The sequence below is a fragment of the Onychomys torridus genome, chromosome 2, assembly GCF_903995425.1.
Source record: "Onychomys torridus chromosome 2, mOncTor1.1, whole genome shotgun sequence".
Lineage (NCBI taxonomy): Eukaryota > Metazoa > Chordata > Mammalia > Rodentia > Cricetidae > Onychomys > Onychomys torridus.
In genome coordinates, this window is record NC_050444.1 from 119,980,215 (window position 1) to 120,006,139 (window position 25,925).

The 25,925-nt window shown below is 41.3% G+C and overlaps 1 protein-coding gene across 6 annotated transcripts in view; it reads left to right on the plus strand.

Annotated features, from left to right (window-relative positions):
• The window catches only part of Oma1 (OMA1 zinc metallopeptidase), a 58,629-nt gene that overhangs the window by 17,316 nt on the left and 15,388 nt on the right, over nt 1-25,925 (plus strand). For all 6 annotated transcript variants that reach the window (XM_036177170.1, XM_036177168.1, XM_036177172.1 and 3 more), the window contains 2 exons: nt 1,421-1,549; nt 4,488-4,562. In XM_036177170.1, the coding sequence (XP_036033063.1) occupies nt 1,421-1,549; nt 4,488-4,562 (204 nt within the window). The remainder of the gene's footprint in view (nt 1-1,420; nt 1,550-4,487; nt 4,563-25,925) is intronic.

The window sequence follows — 25,925 nt, forward strand, 5'->3', positions numbered from 1 at the left end:
TATCTATCTATCTATCTATCTATCTATTTATTTATTTATTTATTATGTATAGTGTTCTGCCAGCATGTATGCCTGCAGGCCAGAAGAGGGCGCCAGATCTCATTACGGATGGTTATGAGCCACCATGCAGTTGCTGGGAATTGAACTCAGGACCTCTGGATGAGCAGCCAATGATCTTAACTGCTGAGCTGTCTCTCCAGCCTTGGTTATACTCTTTAATAATCCATAACAAGTTTATTCTCTTCATAAACACTGTCATTTTGACTTCAGTCTTTCATAGTAAAATAATTCAATAATTGTTTTACAGCTAACGACTGTTAGGTGATAGTTGTTTTGTGAGGAGAGATTATCTTGTTAAGGTCATATATAGTCTGATTTTAGTTTCAGCCATGTTGTGTCCATTCAGGTAGTGATTGGTACCAAGTCTGCATCAGCATTTTTATGCTAATATGCACTAGTGGTGAGTAAGCCTGTGCATTTAACTTTTACTAGGCATTCCTGGGCAGAACACACATTTTATATAAATCTTTCCTGGCTGCTGCTGTGAGTATGTCCAAAACTCAGAACCCAATTCTCAGTGAGAAATAACAAATTTTCAAAACCAAAAACTTGTATAGATGTGTTATTCTTTGATGCTTTAGGTCATAAGCACCAAATACCTTTATTTTAATTGAACTTGTAATCTTTTTCTGAATTTTCTTGTCTTAAGTGCATTATCTATATATACTTAGGCTTTATGTAACAATATAAGTGTGCTAAACACTTTTATTTGATGTGTAGAACATAGTGTCAATGTTAGAAACCAAAATATCCTCGGCTTGGATTTTTTGGTCCTTTTACTAATAGCTGTGTGAATTGGGGCAGTCATAAAATCTCCATTTGTACTTCATTATCTATAAAATGGGGCTTATTGTACCAGAGGAATCATTGTGCTGGTTAATATAAGAAACTAGTTTCTTAGTTCTCACTGTCTGTGACGATGAATAATTAGCTCAGCAAAAGTAGTAAAATGTTAAAGGCATAAATGATTCACCAGTGTGTAAGTAAAGAGAAGGGACCTCCCAGCAGACGGCATGGACAGAGGGGAGAAATCTGGGTCTTTTGCAGGTGAGGTGGTTCAGCAGGTAAGAACTCTGGCCCAAGCCTGACTGGCTGAGTTAGCTCCTGGGTCCCACATGTGGAAGGGGAGAACTGACTCCCACAAGTTACCCTCTGATCTTGTGCTGTGGCATGCCCATGCCCCACATATATACATACAAATAGAAAATAAACATAATAAAATAGTTTTAAAAAATTGGGTCTTCATGTCAGCCAGTTGAACCCATGTAATTATTTAGTATGATTAAGTGGTGGCTAGAAAGTGTAAATATGCACTGTCTCCATTTACTAAATGTGGTTTTCATCATTTTATTATTCTCAGGCAGAAAAGGCTAGCTTGGTTCACCTACTGGATTTCCTTGGTATGATTTTTCTCACAATGATTTGGGCTGTTTGTCCACGAGACAGCTTGGCACTTCTGGGACAGTGGATACAATCAAAGTTGCAGGAGGTGAGTCTGAGATGGCCTATGGTGAACATGCAACAGTATCGGTGTAAAGCAGTGTGGATCAGAACTATGCTAAGGTCTGTCTTGGAGTCAGATATGGAATTTTAATGTCTGTCATTTTTAGGTGCTGTTCCCATATAGCATTTAATTAAGGAATTCTACATCTGTCTAGTGATATATAAGGGTTGATTAAAAGAGCTACTGTGTTGGTTTTGTTTTCTTTTTTTTTTCATAGTTGTTGATATCACAGAGAGAAAAACCTAGTCACTGGTCCTTCTTGTATCTCTGTGACAGTGGTGTCCTTCCTCCAGAGATCCCTTCCAAGAAGCCTGAAGTTGTAATGAGTGTGGGGCTGGCTGTAGCTTCATATCATTCTCCATGGCTGCTAATGCACAGTTACACCAACATTGCCTAGAATACCTGGTGGGGGGCCAGTATTAGGTGCTTTAGTGCTGATAATAATAATCATTTCATGACTAAGTCCCTCATATTGTTCAACATACTGCCTTACTGAGGATCAGTCTTGTGATCCCCACAGATGTGTTAACCAGATTGAGACAATGATTCTCAAATTGAAGAAGAAAGAACATTTAGGTTCAGATGGTAAGATGTCACATTGGAACTTTGTTATCACTGACCTGCTGGGCTGTCAATGGAGTTGATGCAGTTTCCCCTTGTTATAAGTAGATGCCTTATAAATTAATAGAATCAGAAGAGTTGATGATAACTAAGGCAATGTAGCTGTTTTTCCCTTGAAATAATTTTATTCCTCTTAGGCATAATTTTTCCAATTTAATAACTAAACTGAAGAACAGGGATGCCTTTGGTATGGATTTTTTTCTCCTAAATTGAGGCCCCTCAGTGACTCTGTTGTCAAGAGATGTTTTTCTCTCTGCTATGCCCTGCGCACCATATTTTGGGAGCATGAGGGGATGCTGGCAGTGATGCCCTATAGAGTGAGAATTGCCCACATTCCTTGCCATTCACTTAGTTACTGTGGTGGCTGAATGATACAGCAGGGCTCTGTTAATGCAAAACTACTGGTGTTTTGGTCTGGATTATTATTGCTATGGGACTTGTCCTGGTGTTGTGGGTTTTCTAGCATATACAGTCTCTACTCAGTAGATGCCCATGGTTCTTGCTTTCCACAGTGTCTTGATGGCTGAGATGGTTAAGAGCCTTTGTTACTCTTATAGAGGACCTGGGTTCAGTTTGGCCCCCAGAACCCATATGGTGGCTCACAACCGTCTGTAATCAGGAGATTAGATGCCCTCTTGGCCTCCATGTACACCAGGCATATGCATGGGGTATATATATTCAGGCAAAAACACGTATACACATAAAATTAATATAAAATAATAATTTAAAAATGCCTCTCGAAGCTGGTATGGTGGCATGCACTTATAGTCCCAGCTACTTGAGGATCTAAGGCAGGAGGATTGCTTGAGTTCATGTATTTGAGACTGTGGAGCCCACAGAGGTTTCCTAGTGAGAGCTGAGCTTGCTTTACACAGCAAGGTTGCATTAGGGGATGGCTTGACCACATATATGGTTACCAAGTGTTTGGAATGGTCTGCACTTGTCTATGCTGTGGGAAGGCCTTTTGTTCCACACCTTGGAATTCCTTTAAAAGTTCTTTAGCAGAGACAGAAGGGGGTGGTAGGTTTTGACCCAGGCCCTCCCTAGGCCATCCTGTGTTTCCATCTGTCTCTCTGAGTCTGAATTTCTATCTAAATATTTCCCACTTCTCCCTGCTCAAGAGTACTCTGGGGAAAAAAAGTAGGGGTGGGTCCCCCAATGAGATTACTTAGGTGACAACACCATGACCTTGTAACTCCAAACGTTTACAAATGTCCTCGAGAGCCCACAGATGAACAAACAAACAAATCACACCAGCTAGAGAACCACTGCTTTAAAGCCGTTTGCATAGTACCTGGCATGAAGTTAAGAGCTCTGTTCATAGGGATGATTAATTTTACTGTCGGCCCTTGTAATCCTCTGTGCAAATCAAGGAGTTTGTTATTGTTACTGCCTCCATTTTGCATATTGCCCCATGAGTTCCTCTGTTGAAGCCGATGCTTTGCTGGGTTAGCACACTCCCTGGTGCACACTCAGCCTATGCACTGAGAGCTGACCCCTGCCTTGCAGTTCTTCAGCTTAAAACAGATGTAAGCGAGGGGGAAGGAAGCCATGTTCTGCGCTCACATACTGTGAATGGCGGCTCTGGTTGCTTGTATCCATCACAAGCATGTGTTTGAAAAGCTGCTTCCTGGATTAATAGCTTCTTTATCAGAAAGTCCTGCTTCTTTATCCAGCTCCTACAAAGTTTTAGTGCTTTACTGCAAATTAGAATTTAATTGGAAAACATTCTCATAAATAAAAGTAATTGGGAAGATTAAAGTTATGATAGCTGTTCGTGTTTTTAAAAAAAAATTTAAGTCAGAAGAAAATTTTATTTTCCTAACTAGTCAATATTTAGAAAAGGAAATGAAGATAATTAATCACAGACAGGGCTCTCCTCTGTGGCTAATTTTCCCATTGAAGTTTTCTGCTAGTGTTATTGGCTCTCATATACCTGTATTATTTCGATTTCCCTTTAGAACTGTGAGATAGATTAGTGTTCCTTGGCCACAGTTAGGTCTGTACCAGGATGGGTTCTTAGGCACACTCTCTTCAGCAGTGGAGATTATAAGTGGAAAATGAGATACGCTAATGGCAGTACAGGCTGTCTGGGAAGGCACGTGCCTAACTTTTCTCCTTTTCATGTTTAAAGTGGGAGTTGAATGGAAGAAACAATGGCCACATTTACATTTTATATCTTAGAGGACAGACATTTCATACTAGATTTTCTGTGAAATTAATTTAACATTCATTTTTGAATTCCTTTGATCATTAAATAAATCCACTTAATGGAGTTTTTTTGTGTCCCGCTTCTTCTTAGTATATGTTTGACAGACCATACAGTAGAACACTGGAGGCTGAAGCTGACAAAATTGGACTACAGCTTGCTGCAAAGGTAAAGTGATCAACAGCTGAAAATATGGTGTCCCTCATTGTAGCTGAAGTTTTCCTGTGTCTTACCTGGCCCATGGTCAGGACAAATCTCTCTCACCTGCCAGTCCTGCAGCTACTTGGACCCAAGTAAACACACAGAGGCTTATGTTAATTAAAACTGCTCGGCCATTAGCTCAGGCCTATCACTGACTAGCTTTTACATTTAAACTAACCCATAATTTTTATTTATGTTTAACCACATGGCTTGGTACCTTTTCTCAGTTCTGCCTTCACATCTTGCTTCCTTTGTGTCTGGCTGGTGACTCCTGACTCAGCCTTCCTCTTCCCAAGATTCTTTGTCTGTTTATCCCGCCTATACTTCCTGCCTGGCTACTGGCCAATCAGCATTTTATTTATCAACTAATGGGAGCAACACATTCACAGCATACAGAGCGATATCACCCATAACCTCATATAGCTGACAATACATGTATGTTGTCTTGATGTTTGGCACATGCACAGGCCAAACATTAAGTCATGTACTATGTTAACCCTTTGAACTGCTCATCTCTATATTACTATAACAAAATGCTGAGACAGCTCAGTTATAATAGAAGTTTGTTCAGCCCACCGTTATGGAGAATCAGGGGCATGTTGAATGCCTGCATTGGCCCAGTTCTGGTGAGAATAGAAGATGGTGGCACATCACGGCAGGATCATGTGTAGAAGCAAATCAGTTACGTCTAGAACCAGAGAAGAGAAAAGAGATGATGATCCAGGTGGTACAGTCCCTCTTCAAGGGCACATCCTCAGTGACACAAGCCATCTCTTCTTTGGCTCCCCTTGAAAGCATCTGTTATCTCCCTGTAGCACCATACTGGGGCTACGCCTTTAGTCACAATGGACCCTTAGGGATTACTTAGACCTCACCCACGCCATAGTACTTTTCATAAATCTATAATGCTTGAAGATTGTATCTCTTAAAGGAATGAATGAGTAACTGAAAATATTCTTTTCTCCATATGTGGCTGTAATTGGCAGGATATATTCAAAGTTTTAATCTTTATTAGAAAGCATTTTTTACATGCATGAAATTTTTAGTTATAAACATGAAGTATGCAAATTAAAACTTTAAAAACATATGAATCTATAATGCCTTAGGCCCTTATCACTCTGTTTGCTTTCTGGAAGGCCAGTGGTGCCTCTGTTCTACACCCCTTGTTTCTCTGACCTATGGGGGGGGCTTGAGAAAAGAAGATCATGTGTAGCTGTTTTTAATCACCTGGAGAAGGTTACTCCTATGAGTGTCATGGTCCAAGATGAGCATCTGAGCCTCTACTGCTGAGATGTGTTGTGGAGAACAGCCACGGTCAGTGTAGCAGTTGGCTCTCTGTTAGTTCCAGGAGCGGTTCCTGGGCCTCACAGGTCTTGTGCTATTTCTCTGTTGGACAGGAGCCTTCATCCCTAATTACTATTTTAATCACCTGTGATAGCTGATTTATCATTGTTAGCAGAGCATTTTTAAGTGAGTATAAACTACAAAGTTTATGTATTAAATTACAATGTTATTTGGCCCTTTGTTGAGTTTCCAGTAGTTATTATTAAATGTCACTATTATTTAAACTTCTCATTGTGAATCTTGATGGATTTGGCTCTATAAATGATACTTCATATTTACAAAAGCCAAAGTGTTTCTTGGCATGATAAGTAGGAAGGATCAAGTGACTTATCAGGCTCTGTGCATTAAGAGGTTATTGAGTAAGGAGTCAGTGGGTATGGGCTCCTAATCTGAATGCACTGGTCTGCCAAGTTTACCTTTATGTGTGTTTTGTGCTCTGGTTAAGAAACTTTAATTTGCCTTAGCAAATTGATTCTGTTTTAGTTCTAAGAAGATTCATTATATTAGCTCTTTCATGCCACAAGAAGAAGTGATCAAGGTAATTCTGTTTTTTTCCATGGACAGCTAATATACTCAGCCACAAGTATTGAAAGGTAGATCTGGGGCCATAGTGGTACAATACCATAACTAATCCTAGTACCTTACAGGTGGAGGCAGGAGGAGCACAAGTTCAAGGCTAGCCTGAGCTACATGAGACTCTGCCTGCAAAGACCAAATAGACAACAACTGTTATTTCTGTCATGACAGTTAATTGCCTTTTTGGAGATTTGCTCCCTTGTGACTAGTCCTTCATCCATAGCACACAATGCCTATTGCTGTGTAACAGGGTTGGGACTGTTACAAATGGCACTGTCCTTTAGTGTGGTTCTGCAAAGTGGACTTGAAGTTCTTGGATCTTTGCATGCCTGGATACATTTTATAATGATCTTATTAAATTGTATGTCCATAAAAACTTGCCTGGGGAGTTGATGGGATAGTTGGCCAGTGTCTAACACACTGAATTTTCCCATCTATTATTGATGTATTTGTCATTTACTTAGTTATTCTTAATTATTCTTAATAATTTAAGCTTTGAACTTGGTTTTGTATATAGGGATGACATATTTTGTCTGATTTATTAAGTGTTTGATATTAAGATATAGTCATTTAAAAACAAATTTCTTGCCTATAGAAATATAATTGACTTATGTAACTGACCTTATCTCCAGCAATCAACCCACCTACAACCCAACCTTCCTCTCTCCCCCTTCCTCCCTTCCTTCCCAATCAGTGTTTCCCCATCTCATTATTAGTGTGATGTCCAGAAATGCCAGCAAAAGCTGATGGTGGGCAACTTTGTTTTCCCTGACTTTAGAAGAAGGTAATGTCTGGTTTTTCACATCAGTTCTCATGGTTCTTGTAAGGTTTCTTAGAGGCTGTATTAGCTATGTTTCTGTTGCTGTTATAAAACCCCATGACCAAGGTAGTTCCTAGAAGGAAGTGTTTATTTGAACTTATGGTTCCAGAGGGATAAGACCCTGTGTGGCAGGAAAGGATGACCATGAGCAGCAGGTGTGGCGGCAGGCACAGGAAGCCAAGAGCTCAGATCTCAAGGAGAGCAGGAAGTGGAGAGAGCCAACTGGAGGAGCCTCCAGGCTTTAAATCTTAAAGCTCCAGTGACACCTGTTTGCTGCATCACCCAAACCTCCTTACAAGTGTGCAAATGCCTGAGCTGTGGGGGCATTCCTCATTCAGACCACCACAGTGGCTGGCCATCAGGTGGAAGCATCTGCCTTTAGTTCCTCATGGTTTGGCAAATATTTTTTATTATGAAAGAATATTGTAACTTGTCATTTACATTTGTTGAATTTATTGAGATGGTTATGTTTTTTTCTCCTTCAATCTGTTAATGTGCATTGGCTACATTTTTTTTTTTTTAAGTTAAGCCAACCTTTTGTTTTGGAAATAGGCTCAATTTTGTCAGTTTTTTTTCCCCCAGGGCTGAGGATCGAACCCAGGGCCTTGCGCTTGCTAGGCTAAATCTCCATCCCCTGTCAGTTTTAGTATCCTTTAATAAATGGCTAGAATTGGTTTGCTGGTGTTTTGGTTAGATGTTACGTCTGACTTCAGATTTTCAGGAGTGGTTTTCTCGAATGCTTCTCTTATTCTCACAGTCATGAAGGTGGCAGATTTCAAGATGAATCTCTATAGGTGGGGACTGTCTGTATGCAAGGCTGTGCGTTTTCCTCAGAGAGCATCTTTACCTGCCAGGGGTTGACAGGCTATTTATTTTTTGTTTAGTTTAAAAACACATTCTTGTTTTCTCTGTGATTTCTTCTTAGCTCCTGGACTATCTAGGGGGTTATTGCCTAGTTTTTGGGTCTCTTGTGGTTTTTGGTTACTTGTGTGTTTTTGACTTCTCGCTCACCTTCTGAGTGGAGAGCACGCTGAGTGAGAGCATCTTGGAAGCCGTCTTATTTCCTGTCTCAGTGTGTGATCAAGACTGTACAGTGGGGTGTTCTTACAGAGCTTCTGCCCTTGGAGACAGTGTTCTGTGGATGACTGTCTTGTCAAGTTTGCTAATTTTGTTGTTTCAGTTCTTTTATTGAAGAGATTATTATTATTATTATTCAGCTATTTCATTATTTATCATTGTTCACATTTTTCTTCCCCCCTTTCTAGTTATTTACAGAGCTTTCTAGTCTTTTCATTATGGTTATAGAGTTTATCTCCTTTGGTTCTGTCATTTATTTCTTTGTATAGTGTATAACTTGCATAGCTTATAACTAGCGATCTTTCTGGTAGCTTGATGCTTTTCTTATTTATCAATATAAGAATATTACTTGGGGCTGGACAGGTGCTCAGTGATTAATAAGGCTTGCTGCTCTTGTGGGGAACTGAGTTCTGTCCATTCCTAGCACCCAGGTGGCTCACAGCTGCCTGTGACTCAAGCTTTAGGGAATCAGGTACCCTTTTCTGGCATCTGTGGGGACCCGCACTCATGTGCATACACTCCCCACACAGACAGACAGACAGACGGACATACAGACACGCACACGCGCGCACACACACACACACACACACACACACACACACACACACACATGCGCACACCATTAAAAACAATGTTTTAAAACTTACTTTAAAGAAAAATATCTTTGTTTCAGGTGATGCTTCTTGCCCAATGTCTCCTTTCCCTTTATTTTTGTTTTGCTCTCCTCCCTCCTCCTCCCAGAATTCTTTGGTTGTGTGAGAGCGTTGTGTCTTTTGCATTCTCTTGTTGTCAATCTCTTTGTGTTTTTTTATGTCTATCTTATAAGTAGTACACACCTTTTTCCCTTTAATCTTCACTTTTGGGGGAGTGTGCACTCTGGTTTGTGTTTCTTTTTTTCTTTTCTTTTCTTTTCTTTTCTTTTCTTTTCTTTTCTTTCTTTCTTTCTTTCTTTCTTTCTTTCTTTCTTTCTTTCTTTCTTTCTTTCTTTCTTCCTTCCTTCCTTCCTTCCTTCCTTCCTTCCTTCCTTCCTTCCTTCTCTCCCCCTCCCTCCCTCCTTTCTTCCTTTCTTTCTTTTTTTTTCTTCGAGACAGGGCTTCTCTGTGTAATAGCTCTGGCTGCCCAGGAACTCACTTTGTTAGACCAGGCTGGCCTCAAACTCAGGGATCCATCTGCCTCTGCCTCCTGAGTGCTGGGATTAAAGGTGTGCTCCACCGTGCCCAGCAAGTTTGTGTTTCATACTGACCATGATGTAGAACATGTTTCGTGTGCATCTCTGTCACTCCTGTGTCTTCCGCTGTGAATTGTTGGGTCAGATATTTTGCCTGTTCTTAAAATGGGTTGTTGGCCTTCTTGAGTGTATATGCTCTTCAGTGTACTGGCCAGGTAGAAAGCCTTTGTTAGCTATATGTATTGCAAGTATTTTCTACCATTCTGTGGCATCTTTTAATTTTTTAAATGGGTTTAATTTGAAGAACAAAGTTTAATGTTTTTGTGAAGTCTAATTGTTTTGCTTTGGGTTTAATTATTATTCTAGTTTCCTAAGAGGGGGGTTAAAGATAATTATTTTTAGACTTTCATGTTCCTAAATTAACACAGGCAGTTAAAGCTAAAATTTTCACTTCTCATTATTTGATTTTGAAACATTTTGATATGTGTTTTTATCATTGTCATTAAGTAATAATGTTTCCTAATATCCTTTGTAATTTTCTTCTTTTATAGACAGATTGTTTTAATTCATTTAATGTCTAGACATTTGGAGTTTGTCTAAATGTTTCATCATTGTTAATTTCTAATTTACTCTCTTGCAAGTCAGAGAACGCGCTCTGTAGAATCTTAATCTCTGTGCCGGCTGTTTTTCTGCCAACTCAACACAAGCTAGGGTCAACTGGGAAGATGGAACTTCAGTTGAGAAAATACCTGCATAAAATTGGCCTGTAGGCAAGTCTGTAGTGTGTTCTCTAGGATGTGGGAGGGCCCAGCTCACTGTGGCACTGCCACCCTTGGGCTGGTGGTCCTGGCTACTGTAAGAAAGCAGACTGAGGAAGCCACCATGAGCAAGCCAGTAAGCAGCACTGGCCCTCCTCCATGGACCCCGCATCAGCTCCTGCCTTGAGTTCTTGCCCGGCTTCCTTTGATGCCGGACTGTGACCTGAGAGAGTAAGCTGCACTAGTCCTTCCTCCCGAAGTTGCTTTGGTCTCGGTGTTCTCACAGTAGAAAGCTAACTATAGGAACTGGGTTTGGGGGAAGCCCTGGGCCTGTCTTGGCGACTGTGCTCTACAGACAAGTGTTAGGTTGCGCTGGTTCACTGTATCATTCAGGTCAGTATTCTGATCTCCTTTGGAGAGACGAGTGTGAAACACTTTATACATGGCGACTTGTCCATTAGTTTTAGCTTCATGTAATTTGAAATCTGGTTTAGACACATACCTCTGGTTTAGACGCATACATATTTGGGATTCTTTTCTCCTTTTGAATTGTTTGATATGTTGAAGCAAATTTATTTATTTATTCATTCTTTTTTTATTTGTTTGTTTATTTGTTTGATTCAGGGCATCACTCTAGCCCTGGTTGGCCTAAAACTCACAGAGAGTGCACCTGCATCCCAAATACTGATATTGAGGCCCCTGCCACCACACCTAGTTTCCTTTTCATTCATTTCTTTTTTTTTTTTTTTTTTTGTCTCTTAATATATTTGTTTTTAAATTTCAAGTCGCCTCAGAATTCTGAATGTATTACTGCTTACTTAGTTATCTTATGTGTTTGTTTGGCCTTTGCCTTTGGTGTGAATTAGATAAGCCTCTTAGGTTTACTTAAACATCATTGACCATGGTTACATTTAGTTTTGTCATTTTTCTGTTTGTGTTACTGCACATTTGGGATCCCCAGAAGACAAAGAAGAAATTGGGGTCCCCTCTTGTTTTTCTAAGTTGCAGCAATACAGGAGTTTAAGGATGAACTCAAATGGAAGCTCAAGGATAGTTTTATAAGAGATTAAAACAAAACCAAACAAAAAATAAAGACCAGGGCAGGCCAGCTGGAGACCCAGAGGAGGGGAGTGAAGATGTGGAAAGGAAGCCATGCTGTCTCGCTGGGCACAGAGGTCAGCCACAGGGTGGACAGGCAGCCACGTGGGGGTGGGGAGGGCTGCGTCAAAGAAAGAGTGAGAAAGGCCAAATGTGGGAGAAGCCCAAAGTGTCAGGAAAAGCATACATAGAAAAGAGAGAGAAAGAAGAAAAGAAATGAGTCTTTTCTGAATAATTTGGAAAAGTGGGCAGACTCGTGAAACCACATGGCTGTGGTCCTGTAAGCTGCTGGATGAAGGGAGGGGAGAGGATCCTGGGAAGCAAAAGTTTAGTTTCTTCTTAAAAGACCAATTCTGCTTATGTCTTTAGCATAGTGAGCCTACATGCTTAGGGGCATTGCTTCTATTTCCTCACTGCTTCCAGGAAATGGCCTTAGGTCTAGCCGCTGCATCTTATGCACACATATATTGTTCTGAGGCAAGGGCACAAATAGTTTACAAAAGAGAACTAGGAAATCAAGAAAAATCAAAGCCAAGCCTTCAACTTAGCTTTAGTTCAAAGCATAGTAAGATCTTAAAGATTGGCCAATCCTGAACAGATTTCTCAGAAAAGTCTTTCCCATACCAGAATCTGCTTCGAAATTAGATTTCCCATTTGCCTGATTGTCTACATTTCACCCTCTCAAGCCAGTGAGGGGATTGACTGGACTTGAGGCAGAGTGTCTGTTCTATGGCTGTAAGCATGTCCACTGTTAGCTTTCTCTCTTCCATCTGTGAACTCTGGGAGGCTGTTGCTCTGGGAGCATGGTGGCACCTTCTTGAATGGTTGAATATTATTTCTTCTCTAGCTTTTCAGTGTTCAGTTCTTTCCTAGATTCTGTTTGACTTATGGTTTCCTACAACCATCGAATGACAGCTGCTTCTAATCAAGGCTTTAAAGTTGTCATCTGTGGTAGGGTTCCTGTGACCACCGGCTCCCTTTTCCAGTACTGCAAGCAGACATGGTTTTGTGGGACCCACGGTTTTAATCTGGAGTCATTTCTCTCAGCAGGTTGATGATGTCCCCTTCAGGATGCCCTCCTGCTGTCTTTCTGGTGTTTTTGACTTTCTTTGTTGAAGGTTGCTAAACATGCGTTTTCGTCTTTGCTTCCTGTTGGTTGATGTGAAGTATCCACTTCCTATGTGTTTTCTTTGTATTTACTGTGCTGACTGTGGCTGGGTTCTTTTCATCAGTTTAATAGATTCTCATTGATTACATTTTAACACAGGGCATCTGCTCCGTCCTTTCTCTCTTCTCAGATTGGAAATACACGTACTTGTTTATTTTAGAACATGCTGTCCCTCTTTCAACACTTTGTTTTTATAGTTTAAATGCTTGTCAGCATGAATGCTTTCTATTGTAGTTCACTGATCTTATTCTTGTCTATACCCATTCTGCATTAAACTCGCTGTTTGTCAGGGGTGCCTTCACCCAGAAGAGTGATGCTGTCCAGGATAGGCCCACAAGGGTGGCATGTGTTCTACAGTTCTCCCCTAGCCCTTTCCCAGAACCCTGGCCCACACAGCACCAAGTCTCTACTTGGTTTGGGGGCTACACTTTCTTTAATTTCTTCCGTCTTCTTTAAGAATGTGCAGATGTTTTAGTGAATCAGTGCTGTCTTGGCTCCGTGTCTCCCTTGTTTGTTTTCAACCCCAGTCTTTACCTTTATGAGCCACAGACAGACAGTATGCAGAGCAGACACCAGGTAACCCCCTTTCTTAGTTACCTCACTGTTAGTTTCCCCATAAGCTTCTGCAGTAAGTGGTTTGGGTAGCGTGTATGGAGGATGCATGGATGTTAATCATTGCCAGGTTTCTAATCAGCAATATCAAAGGACAAAGTTACACCCCCATCCTTGAACCAGCCTCCAGGTCTCTAGATTTAATGTTCGTCATTCCCCCTCTCCCCAAGAAACACCTCTGCTCTGCTTTTGCTGTCTCTCGTCCTTGTGTGCAAAAGTTGGGGTATTCTTGACTAATGCTAAACTTTCAGATCTGGCTGCCTTGATGAGTCTAAAGTTTTGATTTTCTCATCTGTAAGACAGCCAAAGGCTTCCTCCGTTCCCTCTTCCTGTTGGATTCCTGCCAGACTCTGCCATGTTGCAGCCTGTTGCTCTTCACACTTCAGATGGCTCCCCATGGGAAGGAGTACCGAGGTCAAGGTCACACCATCTTCAGTGAGTCTCCTCCCTTCAGGATTTTGGTGTCTGTCTTGGCTGGCCTGGTTACTCTTCATCTTCTGGCCAAGCATTCTTTTTATTTTCTGATTGTTTTTGTTAGGGACACTGGCTTGTTATGAATTACTTTACATGACCAGAAGAGAACGCTCCCAACATTGAAGTAGTAGAATGGTCTGTCATAATGATAAGTTGAGTTATTTACCATTGATAACCACTTGGATAATTTCTAGGAATGAGTAATATCGTAAATAATTTTGGAAAAGACATTCTATTCATCTGTCTATAAACTCCACGAGTTTTCCCTCCTTCCTTCCTTCCTTTCTCTTTTGCTCTCTTTCCCTCCTTCCTTCCTTTTCTTTTCTAACTTTCTTTCCCCTCTTCCTTCCTTCCTCTCTGAATTCATATTCCCTGCCCTTTTTCTCTCCCTCTCTCTCCCCTCCTTCCCTCTCCCAACTAACTCTCCTTTCTTCCTCTCTCTCTTGTGCTGGGGCTTAACTCAGAGCTTTGTACCCACAAGACAGTTGTTTTATGCCTGAGCTGTACTCCAGCACCATTTCATAAGTTTTTGTTATTTATTTAGGATAAATAAGTGTAGCTGAGGTCACTAGGTCATTATATATATGATACTGTGTTAAAAAATGCTAATGCCAGACTTCACTAACCTGTGAGAATACCCCCCCCCCCCCAATATCCACAATGCTGTGTTCAGTCATGTTAAGTTTTGTCCATCTGGAGGGAAAAAATCATATCTTTAAATTCTTTTGAACTAGGGTTGCTCCCTGTATTCCTTGTTGTCCTGGAACTCGCTATGTAGACCAGGATGGCCTCGAACTCACAGAGATCCTCCTGCCTCTGCCTCCAGAGTGCTGGGATCAAGGGCATGTGCCACCATGCATGGCCTGTCATTGGTTTTTGAAATCTCCTTTTCTGGTGTCGTGGAAAAGCTGAGCACTCTGTCTCAGTTTTATTGGCTCCTCGATATTCTCAACTGCAGAGTGCCTTCTGTGTGCTTGTTGGTCAGATGTTTACAATGTGTGTTTTGGGATCCCATGTGGAGCTTCTGAGGGACTATAGATGGGGAAGCTCTGAGGAAGTGTTTTAGAGCAGCTGATGCTGTGATATCCAGGCAGGCCAGGACAACAGCTGCCATAGTGCAGCTGGGTTGGGGGCGTGGTGAGTCCTCTCCTCAGAGTAGACAAGTTAGTGAAGAAATGATGAAGCTCCATCAATTATAACATGACAAACCATTTTGGAAAAGTATATTTGGACAGGTAAGAGCATGGCTGCATTTTCTAAAGCACACTAAACGTGGTGCTGTGCAGCATGAGACTTCCAGTTGTGATAATATGGCCTGTTGATGTCAAGCACAAAGAAATGTTGCTATAGATGTTAAATCTGTCTTTGTTATTGAAACACTCAGGATGAAAAATGCCATCTCTAAAGTACAAGTATTTATTTCCTGTCGGAAAGAGAAGCAGTATGAAAGCTTTGAATACAGTGTTTATGCTGCCTTTATTCTGCGCAAGCATCCTTTTAGATAATAATACCTCTAGCTCCAGTTACTGCCTGCCCTGCCGGGCTGTGCTCAGTGCTGAAGGTGTGGTACCTGCTCTCACCTGCTGCACAGCATTTCCCTGAAGTTCTTCTTGCTGTGATCAGCACATCTCTTTTTTGCAGGTGAAGGAGCTGAAGTCCGCACAGGCTCTTTTCCAAAGACACAGTGGCAAAAGTTGTGATTCAAACTGGAATGGGACAGAGTTTTAGTGTTTTAATTTTTCTTGCTCATTATGGACACATTTATTCTGTTATGAGCTACAGTAGTCACTTTCCTTGTTGTGACCAGCTGTGTGGCAGGAAGCCATCTAAGAGAGAAGATGTTGTTGTTGGCTTTTGGCTTATGGTTCAAGGGGATACAATTATGGTGGATACAGTCCAGCGTGGAGGTAGGAACATCCCGAGGCAGTTGATCATATTGTGTCCCTAGTCGGGAAGCAGAAAGTGAGCAGGAATTGAGGCCAGGCTCTACAACCTCAATGCCCACACCTAATGACCTACTTCCTCCTGTGAGGCTCTACTTTTTAAAGGTTTTATTACCTCACCCCCTCAACATCACCACTAGCTGGGACATTTGGACCCTAGTATGAACTTTATACTGTCACCCTTCCATGTTTAGTATCAAAGTCTAAACCTTTTTTAGGTGCTGGCAGTGTGGAGCAATCTACCGCCAAGGACACTAAGTAGAGTCATGGCTGCTGAGCTAGACCACCCTCGTTTGGGACTCTGCCTTTCCAGTTAGCTGTGTGATCTTGAACACGTTATTTTCACTTTTCTGTATCAGCCTTCCCCACCTGGGTGATAGGACTTGGACATTTCTCACTCAGTCAATACAGTTCAAGTTCCCAGGGCACCAGTCTTCTGCCTGTGCATGCCCCATTGTCTGCTTCCTCTAGTCCACATGGACCTCAAGCCTATGTATCAATACCGAGTCCTGGAGTTTGACCCCTCCTTCCTGTTTGCTCCTTTCCCTGACAAATGTTCCTCCTTTTATTCAGTATTGCTGTCTTAAATGCCTGCAGCCTGCTGTCATCCTTTCTCATTTAATGTTGAAATCTGATCTTTCACCAAGTCCTGGCAATTCTGTCTACAAAAGACGTCTCAGCATGTTTCTATTTCCACAGCTAGGAATGAACTTCTGCAGCTTCATTATAGCTTTCATTGACTCCATTCATTCCCCTCCATTCCACTCTCCACCCAGCTACACATGATGAAGCAGGTCAGGTGAGCCAGTGTTGGTCTCTAGACTTCTACCCAGTATCTGGGCAGATAGGCCTCTAGTTCTTATGGATCTTTTTTCCCCCTCTTTCTTTTGACATTACAATAGTCTGATGCAGACTCAGATGGTAGCCCTCCCCTATGACATGATTTTCAATTATTAACTGAACACGCATTTGCTGCATGCTTACTATCTGCCAGGTTTTTGGAAGTCAGAATGTTAGTAGGAGATAATTTTAACAAAGCTTGGAGCATCATGGTAGAGACATATAGACATGTTCATCCCATGGAAGAATGCAGCAGGATGGTAGAACTTGTATCGGGCTTAAATGACAGCCCAGGAAGAGGTCTGAGAAAGAAGCATTTAAAACAGTAAAACAGAGCTCTATGAGAAGTAGTAATTATCCTGGTGTGGTGCTGGGGGGAAGTCTCGAGAGATTTGGTATAGAAAATAGTATGGTCAAAGGTCAGGAAAACAATGCCCATTCTGGGAATTGAAATCTCTCTGTGACTAAAATACAAACAGTTTAGGAGCTTCCATGGCAAGATGGAATGCAAAAGGTAGGCAGCGACTTAGTGGTCTTAAGGACTTTAAACCCTGAGTTCAGGGGTGGAGACTTTGGGTGTCACAGAGATCTTGCACTCTGATTTCTTACATGTGACCATAGGCAGGTTACTTAACCTCTCTGTTTTCTATCTGAAAAGAGGCTAATGATACTCCTATTTAAAATGTTACTCTGGGTATCTGAGGCTTGATTCCTATTTGTGGCCTATACCCAGTACCCTGACGAGATGCTTTTGTCTGTGTGTGTGTGTGTGTGTGTGTGTGTGTGTGTGTGTGTGAAGCAGTTGAGCAAACTCCCCAACCCTGCCCTGTAATTCCAATCACATTGCCAAATTATGATTAGATTTCCTTGTAATTATGATTATAGCTTAGCTTCCATTGTCACATGACTAAAAGGGAGCAAAGGTGTTGACCCAGGGACAGGCGCACCCACACAGCAGTTGGCTCGGCTGCTGTAAGAGGCTTGAAAGTATGGTCAGGGGGAACTGTTTCTGGGAGATGAATTTGTTGGTTATGCATTACCCCATTGGATTCATGAGCATTCAAGGCCAAGGACCAAATAGAATATAAGAAATTCACTGAAATGAAGTTACTTCTGAGGGATTTTCCAGTCAAGAATCTATCTTTCCTTAAGATTCTTTCTGCTGCTTCTCTACTATTCAATGAGAAGAAGTTAATTTTCCATGCTTATATTTTTATAGTTTAAATTTTGATTTTGAAGAGCTTTGAGTTATCATTAAAAATGATTAGAATGATTAATTTAGAATTAGTGATCAACTTGTAGGTCCACTGTGAACTGAGGTGGAATAAATGGTTCAAACCAGCTGGGCAAAAGACTTTGATTTTGTTGATATGTTTATTCATTTGTCATTCATCCTAAGGACATTTTGACACTTGGCAGTCATTTGTAGAAATGACTTCTATTTTTTAATTTCACAAGCAGCCAAACCATCTATATTTGCTTTTGAGTATCTGTACTGAAATCTAAAAAAAGAAAGCCAATTTTCTTTTAATGCTTCTAAACTGGGGGCAGGCTCCTTGGGGGGCATTGTGTATGATTGCTTTTGATTATTACAGAGACAGGGGACATGTGGATGTGTTATTTCATTTAGTGGATGGGGACTAAGGATGATAGATACACTGGAGTGGTTTGAGAGCCCTCTCTGGGAGGGATTGTCCAGCCCCAGAGCTGCTAAGGACCCTTCTGGAAGGAAGCACAGTTGTGCCATGCGGCCTGAAATAGCTGTGCTCATAGCACCATCTAGCGAGGGAACTGGGTAATAGCAGAATCCACTTTATCACAGAAATAAGAATCCTAACTTTAAAATTCATGTAAAACTGTAGATTATTGAACCATAAGCTTTTGCACCCTGGAGGAAGACTGGAGCTAATTTAACTCAACTTCTCCTTTTACAGGTAGGGAGACTAGAGTCCAAAGTGCTGGCGTGACTTACCTAGTAGCATATTTGGCCCTTGTCTTCCAGGTTAGTACTGAGTCTCCAGCACAGTGAACTGTTTTTGTGTTGTACTTGGATGACCGTGTAGGTCCTTAGATTAGTCATGTAAGAATGCATAAACAGCAAACGAAAAAGCCTCATTTCATAGATGTGTTCCAAAGTAACTTCCACAACACATATGCCCAAATCTTATTTTGAACCCATTCCCCACAGAGAATGACTATTAATTTGATTTTTAGTTGTTATGATTTGCATTGAGTACTGAGTCTCCACGAGACAAGAAAGAAATGTGTAAAATTCATTAAAACTTTGCCAGCTTTACTGACTGATAAACTAGCATAATGACCATCAAAAGATGCAGAACACTCAGGCAAGGGCTTTAAAGTTATTGGACCATATAATAACAAGAGCCTGTTTCTCTCCTGTGTGGCATATACTAAGTGTTTTTGATAAGTGATTTTTTTTTATTGACAAATCCTGAGGATGATTTAGTTACCAGTGTCTTGTGTCATGCTCAGTTGGAAAAGAGCAGTTTTAAATTATTGATTGGAAAAACTGTTGTTCAGAGAAGAAGTGACTTACAGAACAAGAGTGGATATAATAGGAGATGCCCTGAGCACTGGAACACTGAGCCTGTGTGTACAGACGGAGGGGAACTGGCTCACTGTAGATGCCCAGGACAGTACAGGTGACGCTGGTGATGGTGTTGACAGTTGACTGCAGTAATGTTTTCCATGTGCTGGGTCCTGTCCTGAGTGGGTTATGTGCAGTATTCTTTTAGTCTTCATTTTAGCCCTTGAGGTACAGGTACTGTTCTTTGCTTGGTCTTACAATGCAAGTGGAAAATGGAGACATTAAAGACCATGGTGCACCATCTCTCATTGATGGTAGGTTTTCCCCACCCCAGGAGGAGGTGCATTCATGTAGGATGTGGAACTTCTTTCTTCTAGGCTGCTGGAAACAATTTTGTCTTCCACAGCATCACTTCTAAAAAGTGCTGTTTTTATGTGTTTTGTTCCCTTCAAATTTCATAACATTCCAATTGTGTTTTCCTAGTTCTTGGCCCTTCTGTAGCAGTCCTTTGTAATACTGTCTCATGCCTATCACATGTCTGTGTGGAATGCAGAGGGCATGCCAGAACATCTGGTTCAGATGCGCAGTGCTACTGGCATTCAAAACAGACTCAGAACTCAGGCTTTTCCTCCATGGGGGGAGGGGTGATAGCTGACAAGAGTTGTATTGGAGAGACGACTGTGCAGAATTAGGAAGCCCAGAGCCCTTTTCAGTTTGTATTTGTATTTTGGTCATAGGTGGGAGAGAGCTTAGTCTTTCTCTGGTGTTGTGTTGGCATTGGGAAATGTTCAGGTTGTAAGGGCGGTTCTTATAGTACTGTGTGCCTTATGGATATCACATCCTGATGAGTTTATGATAAAATAGAAGACATTCATTGTCAACTAATGTCTCTTACCGCATATGCATGCATGTTGTTATTTTAATCCGAATTTAACTAGATCCTTCTTTATTTATGAATTCATGACACCATCTCTTGCAACCAGACATAGCGTCTTGTAATTGCCACAGGCTCCTGGCTCTTCCCTATAGGAAAGGGTTCTGAACTAGCTGCTTTTCATCCTGATGATCTGCAGCATTAAATTTCAGGGGTGAATCTGATGGCCTTGGAGACTAAATTGTTGGTCCAGGGTACTAAATGGCACTTGACTGTTGGAGTTCGATTGCAGCTCAGTCCCTTGCTCTCCTCTTCTGCTCTGTAAACTGGTAAAATAGCATCCCTCACCACGTAAGGTTGTTGTGAAGAGTAAAGGGGTTAACGTAGTTCGTGCTTACAGTTCACTAGTAATTACATAAGTAGACGGAATTCCAACCCCTTGCTTCACTGGTTGTGAACCCTGTGGTTCTTCAGCATTCTAGGCACATTTCCCACCAACACCTGTCCCTTAGGTTTCCTGGGACTTAGGATCACCACTGGCCCTGTTTGAAGAAGGAAACGTGGGTTAGAAAGAGCCTTATCGTTTCTTCATGTACTCCCACAATCTTGGTAAACACGTGCTCTTCTATTTATTTTCACTTTATCTTAAAAAGATTTTATGCCAAACATGATGGTGCATGGAGGCAGAGGCAGGCAGATCTCTGTAATGTCCAAGGCCAGTCTGCTTTAGGAGCAGGCTCCAGGAAAGCCAGGGGGTACATGGAGAGATGCTGTCTTTTTTAAAGGCGATTTTATTTATTTTTATTTGGTGTGTTTGAGTTTTGCCTGTGTGCTTGTCTGTGCACCTTGTCTATGCTATGCCCACACAGTCCAGAAGAGGGCACTGGATCCCTGGAATGGAACTGCAGGCAGTTGTGAGCCACCTTTCAGGTGCTGGGCATCGAACCTGGATCCTCTGAAAGAGTAACACATGCTCTTAACCACTGAGTCCATTAGGTATTGTTTTATTAATTTGTTGTTTGTTTATTTAGTTATCTGCTTGTGCCTGTGTTTATCTGTGTATGTATCTATTTGTGCATGTATGTTCCATGGTGTACATGTGGAGGTCAGAGAACAACTTGGAGACATCAGTTCTCTTCTCCCACCACATAATTTCTGGGAATTAAATTTATTTTATCAGACTTGGTGGCAAGTACCTCACCCACTGAGCCTTCTTGCTGCCCCTCCCCCTTTTGTGGTAAAATAGTTAACATACAATCTACTCACAAATTTAAATGTGTAATGCAGAATGACCTAGGACCTGTGGTCCTTGCCACCTCCTACTGCATCCCTCATGACAACTGCTCTACCTTGTGTCTGACTTTACCTGTTGTAGATACCTCATGTAAGTGGAATCAGGCAGTATTTGTTCTGTGCCCGCTTCATTTTTCCTAGCCCAGCATCACCAGTGTTCATCCACGCTGTTGTACATGGTAGGATGGCCTTCTTGGGTAAGGCCATTTTGTGTGTGTCGTCCTCCGTCATCACCCACTCATCTGAGTGAGCATCTAGGTTGTTTCCAGCTCTTGCCACTGTCAGTAGTGTATGTAGTAGGGAATGGGGAATGCTAGTTTATCTTCGAGACCCTATTTTTAACTTTTGGGTAAAGATTGCTGAGTCATATGGGTTCCATTTTTAATGATTTTGGAGCACTCTCTGTACTCTTTTAAATAAAGGCCGCATCACTTTACATTCCTATGAACAAAGTATAAGGGTTGAATTTTTTCATATTATTACTGCTTTCCAACAGGTATGAGACGATATCTGATGTGTTTCTGAGGTGCAGTTCTTGGAGGTGTTTTGATGTTATGAATTTTTCCGTATACCCATTGTTATTTGTATGCAGTTTTTGAGGTTCTTAAGTCGTTTGCCCACTTTTAATTAGGTGTATTTTGCTATTGAGTTGGAGGTTTTCCTTGTATGTTTTGGACATTAATATCTCATTGGGTATATTGCATACAGTATTGTTTCCTGTGCAGAAGTGCTTGTGTACAGATGTTGTCTCCTTCTAAGACTGCTGAGCTTTGTTTTGTGCCCTAGTATGTGCTCTGCCCTGGAGAAAGGGTGTGTGTGTGTGTGTGTGTGTGTGTGTGTGTGTGTGTGTGTGTGTTCTCTTACTGTTGAATGGAGTGCTCCATGTGTCTATTGGATACATTTGGTCTAGAGTGATATTCAAATCCAGTGTTTATTTTTTTTTTAAACTAAGTTTCCACCTGACTATTATTGAAAGTGTTGTGTATTTGAGGTGCCATTGCTATTATATTGCAGTTTATTTCTGTCTTTAAATCCTTTAATATTTTATATATTTAGAGGAGCTTTGATGTAGGATACATATAGTTTTACAACTATTTTATTCCGCTTGATGAATTGACCTATTTGTCATTTTATAATGTTCTTCTTTATCTCTTTTTATATTTTGTTGGTTGCAAGTTTAGCTACCCTGATTTGTTTTTTGAGTCTGTAAAGTGAGGTAAATCTCTTATAAGAAGCATACAGTTGGATAGCTTTTCTGAAAATCCATTTAGTGACTTTATTTCATGAATTGGAGATTTGAACCTGTTATGTCTCAGGTAATAAGCAGTAGTGTGGAACTGATTATTGGGCTGGAGAGATGAATCAATGGGTAAGAACACCTGTTGCTCTTAAAGATGACCTTGGTTCAGTTCTTAGCACCCAAATGCTGGCTCACAACCACCTGTAATTCCAGTTCCAGGGGAGCCAACATCTTCTTCTGATGCCCTGGGCACTGTACATGTGATACACATACATACATGCAGACAAAACACTTATACACATAAGATAAAGTAAATAAATATTATTATTATTATTATTTTTTTTTTTAAAAGGACAGCTTATTGCTGTTTTGCTATTTTCTGGTTGTCTTGTAGCCACTCTATTTTTAATTCCTGCCTTGCTACCTTGCTTGAGATCGGATGATTCTGTGTAGCAGTATGCTTGGCATCCTTTCTGATTTTGCCCCGTGTATCTACTAACAATTTTGCTGTCTAGTTACTCTGAGGCTTAAGTAGGACACTGTGCACGTATCAGCTTGTTTCACACTGATAATCAGTTAACGTCGATTATGTTTTCCAGTTAGTACTTGCATCAGTTTGTGATATAGACCCTTGACGTTATTTTTGCCTATAGTTGTTATTAACTGTTAGATCTTTTAACCCTCATACTAAGGAGAAGACATGGCCTTCACATCAGCATTACAATCCTGGAGTACCCAGAAGACGGCTTTGTTTTACATGTAGCACTGAGTTTTGACTTTTGCTTGTTTCGTGTGACTCCTCAACAGCTATTTGTGTTTGTATTTCAGTCTAAATAGTTTCCTTGGCAATCCCTGTAAGGAGGCTGCTGGTTGTGCGCTCCTTGTGCCTTTGAGGCAGTGTCTTACTGTGTGACCTCCCTCTCTCCACCTTTCCTGTGGGGATTTTAGGTCTGTGCTCCCTTACCCCATTCTCATAGTTTTTGTTTGCCTCAGGAAGTTTTCATTTCATTTATGAAAGACAGTTTTGTAAGAAAAAGCCTTTTCGGTTGGCAGTTATTTCCCTTGAATATATGTTCATCCCATCCCTGCCAGGCTGCAAGGTTTCTGCTGAGAAGTCTTCTGATAGGCAGTTTCGAAAGCCCGTTAAAGAGAGATGTCTCTTACCTTTTGTTACTCTTACATTTCTTCCTTTGAGTTTGAGTATTATGTGTCATGGCATGCTCTCCTTTGGGTTGAATTTGACTGATGACATCTGTACCTCCTGTCCCTGAGCGATGGCATCATTTCCTTAACTTCTCTTTCTGGTCCTTCTTCCTCTTTATAGCTCCTAGAATGTGAATGTTTACTCTCCCGGTGATGTCGCATAATTCACACAGGGGTTCTTTTTCATCCTTTTTTGCCTTTGCACAGTTCCAAATGTCCTGTCTTTAAACTTACTCTTTTTTTGTCCAGTAGAATTGCCATTGAAGATTTTCATTACGTTTTCTAGTTTAGTCGTTGTATTTTTAATTTCCAATATTTCTTTTTAAAAAGATTCTATCTGTTAGATGTCCTTATGTTTTTCTGAATTATTAACTGAATTTTATTTTTTTATAGTTCACTGAACATTTTTCTTTATGAGTGTTACTCTGAATTCAATTGTCAACCATTTTGTAGATCATTATTGTAACCTGTCAGTTTCTTTTCAAAGTGCTCTGGTATTCTTCGTTTCTTTGTTTGTTTGTTTATTTATTTATTTGCTTTTTCAAGACAGGATTTCTCTGTGTAGCTTTGCGCCTTTCCTGGAACTCACTTGGTAGACCAGGCTGGCCTCAAACTCACAGAGATCCTCCTGCCTCTGCCTCCCGAGTGCTGGGATTAAACGCGTGCGCCACCACCGCCCGGCTTGCTTATCTATCTATCTATCTATCTATCTATCTATCTATCTATCTATTTATAACATAGGGTCTCATGTAGCTCAGGCTCGCTGCAAATTCAATGTGTAACTAAGGATGACCTTGACCTTCTGATACTCCCGTGTCAGCTTGCCAAGATGTTGGATTACAGGCATGGTCACTGTGTCCAGTTATGAGGTTCTGGGGATCAAACTCAGGGTCTGAAGCTGTCTACCAGCTGAGCCACATGCAAGTCCAATGATCCTTTTATTCTTGGTCATTCTTGTGTCTGTCTGTTGATGGCTGGGCTTCGAGCAGCACCCTCTTCTGGTTTTACAGTGTTCTTGGATGCACCCTGAGGGGCAGCTCGTGACAAACACAGTGGGTAAAGTTTTTCAGTCTGAAACACTTGCTATTTACTGGCATAGTTCCCCCTCTATCTCGACATAGCAAATGTTTTAAATATTGCTTTCAGCTATGTCACTTAGACTGAACAGGTCAATATTTGACTTCTCTTTTGACTAGCATTGTAAGGTAAAAAAAAATCATAAAATTATGGTTTTGTTCAGACACACATAAACGTGAATGTTCATACCTGCATAGTAGGATATGTTTGTGTGTGTGTGTGTGTGCATGCAGGGGTGCTTGTGCAGAGGCACATATGTGCCCCAATGCTGATGTGACCATTGGAGGACAACTTTTAGGAGGGGTCTTTATCTTCCCTGTTGAGGTTTCTCTTGTTTCTGCTGCAATGTTGCCTGTTCCAGGCCAGCTAGCCCACACCTTTCCAGGTCTCACTGTAGCAGTGCTGGGATTCCAGATGATGCCACTGCATCTGGGATTTCAGATGATGCCACTGCATCTGGGATTCCAGATGATGCCACTGCATCTGGGATTTCAGATGATGCCACTGCATCTGGGATTCCAGATGATGCCACTGCATCTGGGATTTCAGATGATGCCACTGCATCTGGGATTCCAGATGATGCCACTGCATCTGGATTTCTATGCAGGTTCTGAGTCTCGAACTTGGGAAGTTAGACCTTCATGCCTAGCACTTTTGCTCTCTGACATATTTGTCTAGCTCTATCTCGGGTTCTTTCAAACCTAGAGTACTTAAAGTGCTTCAAGAATTGCACTGATTTGAACATTAATGGAAATTGAATTTCAGATCATTTCTTCCTCTTTATTTCCCTACCTTGAAAAATATCTTATATAGTGGTTTATGAGCAGGGAGGCAGCATAGATGTTGACTGGCTATTGAGTGTGTGTCTTGGTTAGGTTTCTGTTGCTGTGATAAATGCCATGACCAAAAGCAATCTGAAGAGAAAAGGGTTTATTCCAGTTTACAACTCCAGATCATAGTCATCATGGGAGGATGTCAGGGCAGGATGTCAAGCAGGGTAGGAACCTGGAGGCAGGAGCTGATGCAGAGGCCATGGCTTATTCCCCATGGCTTGCTCCACCTGCTTTCTTATAGAACCCAGGACCACAAGCCCAGGTGGTGTTCCATTCCTAATGGGTTGGACTCTCCCATGTTAATCATCAACCGAGACAATGCCTCATAGGCTTGCCCGTGGGCCTGTATGGTGGGGACATTTTCTCATTTGACGTTCCTTCTTC